The following is a 4,825-nucleotide window of genomic DNA, read 5'->3' on the forward strand; positions in this document are numbered from 1 at the left end:
AAGGACATACCTGTTGCCCATCAGTTCTAATTGCATCAAATATTCCACCAACAATACCTAAAGCTGTCTTTAACATAACATAACAATATAAAGTCAAAAACAGTGCTGCTATCTTAAATTGCTTACCCCTGCCTGGGCTTTTGTAAAGTTTTGTAAAAAGGTTGATATCAAATTCAGAAGAACAGCTGCTTCATTAACACTAATATTAGTCAATGTACCATTTAATGAGTTAAGAGCACGTGCAGAATTATTTATAGCCTATGAGAATATTGACTCTTAATTACAGTATGTCCACAGTTTTTGGGCTAATACTCAACACTTAGTATTGAAATGGTAAAGAACTATTTTTTGAAGCCAGGTTTTATCAAAATGCTCATAACTTTTATGTGTCATAATTTATTGTCTTACTTCATTAGATATTCTATCAAAGGATTCAGAAGAACTACAATTGATCATCATACTCCATGTACCATCATCTCTGCAACGTCTTGTAGCTAATAAAGCAAGCAATGTATTCAATGTAGTTACTATATTAGACATACCATTAAATATTCCTTTTTTACATGTTCCTCTAGCAATCTCTCCAGCCTGTGTCTCAGGCCATACATCAATAGGTGTACATGACGGCTTAGGAGAACTAGTAGAACTACTGATTGGAATAGAAGTAGCTATTGAAGTAAAAGTAGCAGTTGAAGTAAAAGTACTGATTGGAGTAGAAGTACTAGCTGAAGTGGAAGTACTAGTTGAAGTGGAATAACTAGTTGAAGTAGAAGTACTGATTGAAGTAAAAGTGGCAGTTGAAGTAAAAGTACTGATTGGAGTCGAAGTACTAGTTGAAGTAGAAGTACTAGTTGAAGTGAAAGTACTGATTGAAGTAGAAGTACCGGTTGAAGTAATAGGAGCACTGGTTAGAATAGATGGATCAGGAGGGTCAGTAACAGGAGTACTGGTTAGAATAAAAAGTTCAGAAGCATCAGTAGTAGAAATATGCACAATAGAAGTGCTTAAAGGATCAGAAGAACCAGTACTAAGAGTAGGCACACTAAAAGTACTGGTTGAAATAGGAGATAGTGATGAAAGCAAGAGTGAAGACATGTATGGACTAGATACAGGAGAGCTTATGCTGACTTGTGTACTAAAAGGTAATAGTGAAGACAGACTGAGCTGACTGTCAATAGATATGGTACTGGATGAAGAACTAAAACCACTAAGAGAAGTCCTTTTAATGTCATAGCTAGGTAATAGAGTAACAGTTGGAAGAGAAAACATAGTAGAGAAAGGGAAACTGATCACAGAAGAACTGATAGGAAGAGAAGAAGTGATAGGGAGAGCGGAAGAACTGATAGAAGGAGAAGAACTGATAGGAAAAGGAGAAAGACTGGAACTTGCAGGTAGGGGAGAACTAGTGAGTAGAGAAGAACTAATATGAAGAGATCTGGTAGGAAAAGGAGAACTAGAAGAGAGGCTGGAACTTGCAGGCACAGAAGAACTAGTAATGGTAAAATGGGATCCAGTGGTAGTGAGAGGAGAGTTGGTATTAGAGAGAGGAATAATGAAAGACCTAGTTATATCAGGAATAGTGGTCTCGGCAGGAATAGGAGGGTTAGATGTTGTTTCATCAGGTGAATGGGTTTGGAACATTGTGGACCGCTTTGGTGAACGATGTGTTACCATGAATGAGCCAGTGAAAGGTAAGAGAATATCAGGAGTAGAGCTAAAAATATCGAGAGAAGAAGAGTCAAAATCAAAAATATCAACTGACGAAGAATCAAAAATATCAGAAGAGCTAAAAAAATAAAAAATATCAAATGATGAAGAACTGAAAATATTAGAAGTGCTGATAATATCAGGTATATCACTTGTGATACTAGGAAAAGAACTAGTAATTGCAATATCAGGGGAAGAACTGAAAATAGCAGAAGAGCTAAAAATATCAAATGATGAAGAACTCAAAATATTAGAAGTGCTGATAATATCAGGTATATCACTTGTGATACTAGGAAATGAACTGGTAATGACAATGTCAGGGGAAGAACTGAAAATAGCAGAAGAGCTAAAAATATCAAATGATGAAGAACTCAAAATATTAGAAGTGCTGATAATATCAGGTATATCACTTGTGATACTAGGAAATGAACTGGTAATGACAATGTCAGGGGAAGAACTGAAAATGGCAGATGAGCTAAAAAAATTAAATGATGAAGAACTGAAAATATCAAAAGAACTGGAAATATCAGGAGAGGAACTAAAAGTATCGCTGACAATACCAGAAGAAGAACTGACATTAAGAAAAGAGCTAGCAATACCAACAGGAGAGGAACCAAATGAACTCATCAAACTCGTTGAACTTGTTACATCAGTAAACAAAGTAGTCATTTCACTTATAGAGCTGCTAGTTAGAGCATCATCAGGAGCATCAGTAGAGCTTGGTTGAGGATATGATGAAGCTGGATTAATTGGAAGAGAGAAACTTGGACAAATGCCATTGGATCTTGTAAAACATACACTGATCCAACGAGGAGAAGAGCCATCCCCACCATTTATTACAGTCCTACCACTGCTAGTATCACCATTGCCATTAATATTATAGTAAGAATTGTTTTGCCTTTCAATATTCTTATACTTCAGGGTTACTGTCTGTCTAAAGCTCCAAGTGTCAGTATTAGTTGTGTAATTGTATTGTGTCCATATCAACAAAATTCCTTTAACTTGATTACTGTTAGTAACACGAAAATTAAATACATGCACTCTGGGAGAATCAGAAGAATAAACAGGTATTCCATTGAGTGATGAATTCGTACTGTTGAAATTTGTCCAATTGTTGTTAGCAACTGGTGCATAATAAGCTAAATGAATTGTTTCATTTTGATCAGTAATCATAGAGAGGAGGACAGGATTAGGAGCAGAATTAATAGGAAGGGGTCGAGTACAATTATCCATTTGAATATCAAAACCAATTTGTACTCTAAGACAATCATAAAATAGTAAGTAGAGATAGCGAAATTATTTTACTTGTTATCATTATTTGACCCAGTCGTTGGTGCCTCATTTAATGACACACTTACATCGGTCCCCTCAATATCATACATTCTTGAGCAGAGTTCATTATCAATCATTGTACAATCTGGGTTTGTCTCATCATCAGAAAGTGAACTGACTCTGATAATTCTTGTAGCATAAGTGTTGGCAGTGTCAGGACAAATGCTTTCATTTCTAATTTAAAAAATATGCAATAACTACATTTTATACTAATTGTCATACTTAGTTTTGCCTTTATATTGGAGTTCAAAACAATTACTCGTCTCAATAGAGCATGATGTATCAGCCTTGGGGTCTGGTGTATCATTGAGCCTGATAATGTACTGAACTGAACTATTAATTGGAAGTTGCAAGCTGATGATTGCCGGGCTACAAAAATCTAAACATACATTTAAAATATATTTATTCACAATCACAGATATATACTGACTTGACTCTCTTCTATAGGCTAAGTACCACTGAGTGAGATTAGTATCTTGTGGTGTCTTGTATCCCACATATATATTGTATTTGTTGTTACGTCCATCACATTGTGCTAGAATTGCCTCAAAGGAGGCTGTACTGAAGTCAGAAAAGTAAATACTTATGTGGAGATATGTGTAAGACAATTACTTACAAGACAGGATATGTGGCAGTAGAATAAGTAACGAAGAGAAACAGAACCACAGGGAGCAGCTTCAAGAGCAGCATCACTGATGAGCCTGTGTGCTGATGGTAGGCGTGACACTGTTGCATACAATGATACAAGCAAAGTACATTTTTGTGGTAGAATCTACAGCATGTTTGTATGATCTAGTTATAAATGACTCAATTAGAGTAATCAGAAAACATAGTAGTTCAAATAACATGAAAATGTTATAACTATTGTGCAAAATATAGACATAAAAACCTTTAAACATGACAAAAATTATATTTAATCATCAGAGTCAGTCTCCTCATTTTCCTCATTTAAATTAGCAAGAGTGGAATCTTGCATAACAATGGGAGATGGGTATTCATCTTCACAGTGATTCTCCATCTCCTTGTTATTGACTTCTACATAATAAAAGTATCAAATAATAATATAAAAATTGGGGGCGATTTCAGAGTCATTTTTTGGAAAAACCTTTGCTTAAAAAAACTGGCTAGTTATTAAAAATGCTCATAACCCAAAAATATTTTGTCGGAATTAGCTCAAACTTTGTACATAGCATAAGGACTTTGATATGTATTTTTTTAATTGTAATAATAAATTTTGGGTGATTTTAAAGCCATTTTTGGAAAAAAAAGGCTGTAGCCTATGGTAATTTTAAAAGTATTCACTGATTTTTTGCTAGTAACTGACCATCACATTTCTCATTAAGAGATGCCTCGTTATGATTGCTATTTGAATGAGTTCCAAAGTCTTTAGCCTATTAGAAATAGGTAGCATCAAGAGTCCATTATATTGGTAGTACGGTAATGATAAATACTCCTTTGTTGTATCATACATACTTGATCTGCTGAGCGAAAAGGAAATAATGCTTTTGATGTAAAAATGCTAAAAAACTGAGAATTAGCTTTTTTGTCCTTCCACCATTTAGAGTATACTGCCCTCACCTTTAAATGAATTAACATTTCTAACTGCAATAACAAACATTTCCTTCCTTTACTTGTTTGGACAACAGGACATAAAGTATAAATATAATAATTCCTTGAGCAGCAATGAAGACTGTCATGATGTATGCAATGAAGAGAAGCTCTTTCCTAAAGAAGAGGACATTACCAACCCATGCTATGCCCATCACAACAGTTAGTAATAATGATG

The 4,825-nt window shown here is 34.8% G+C and overlaps 2 protein-coding genes across 2 annotated transcripts in view; both read right to left on the reverse strand.

Moving 5' to 3' along the window:
• The window catches only part of LOC109580529 (uncharacterized threonine-rich GPI-anchored glycoprotein PJ4664.02-like), a 5,615-nt gene extending 1,854 nt beyond the window's left edge, over positions 1 to 3,761 (reverse strand). Inside the window, exons 1-8 of the mRNA XM_019993802.1 lie at positions 3,656 to 3,761; positions 3,470 to 3,600; positions 3,262 to 3,418; positions 3,013 to 3,213; positions 543 to 2,965; positions 409 to 494; positions 127 to 258; positions 11 to 67 (exon numbers count right to left, since the gene is read on the reverse strand). Of these exons, the coding sequence (XP_019849361.1) occupies positions 11 to 67; positions 127 to 258; positions 409 to 494; positions 543 to 2,965; positions 3,013 to 3,213; positions 3,262 to 3,418; positions 3,470 to 3,600; positions 3,656 to 3,729 (3,261 nt within the window). The 5' untranslated portion in view covers positions 3,730 to 3,761. The remainder of the gene's footprint in view (positions 1 to 10; positions 68 to 126; positions 259 to 408; positions 495 to 542; positions 2,966 to 3,012; positions 3,214 to 3,261; positions 3,419 to 3,469; positions 3,601 to 3,655) is intronic.
• Positions 3,762 to 3,911: 150 nt separating this feature from the next.
• LOC109580536 (uncharacterized) lies at positions 3,912 to 4,816 on the reverse strand. Its single transcript, XM_019993810.1, has 4 exons — positions 4,671 to 4,816; positions 4,513 to 4,617; positions 4,364 to 4,430; positions 3,912 to 4,074 (listed from the first exon to the last, which is right to left on the reverse strand). The coding sequence occupies exons 1-4, from the start codon at positions 4,800 to 4,802 to the stop codon at positions 3,953 to 3,955; spliced, it is 426 nt and encodes a 141-aa protein (XP_019849369.1). The 5' UTR covers positions 4,803 to 4,816; the 3' UTR covers positions 3,912 to 3,952.
• Positions 4,817 to 4,825: the final 9 nt, after the last annotated feature.

This window comes from Amphimedon queenslandica, unplaced genomic scaffold, assembly GCF_000090795.2.
Source record: "Amphimedon queenslandica unplaced genomic scaffold, v1.1 AMPQUscaffold_13487, whole genome shotgun sequence".
Lineage (NCBI taxonomy): Eukaryota > Metazoa > Porifera > Demospongiae > Haplosclerida > Niphatidae > Amphimedon > Amphimedon queenslandica.

Excerpts from the sequence above, each read along its gene's own strand:
- LOC109580536 (XM_019993810.1), bottom strand. The coding sequence starts at position 4,802 with ATGGGCATAGCATGGGTTGGTAATGTCCTCTTCTTTAGGAAAGAGCTT. Across the intron at positions 4,618-4,670 it reads ATGTCCTGTTGTCCAAACAA|GTGAGGGCAGTATACTCTAA; the intron begins GTAAAGGAAGGA and ends ATTCATTTAAAG. Across the intron at positions 4,075-4,363 it reads TCTTAATGAGAAATGTGATG|AAGTCAATAACAAGGAGATG; the intron begins GTCAGTTACTAG and ends TTTATTATGTAG.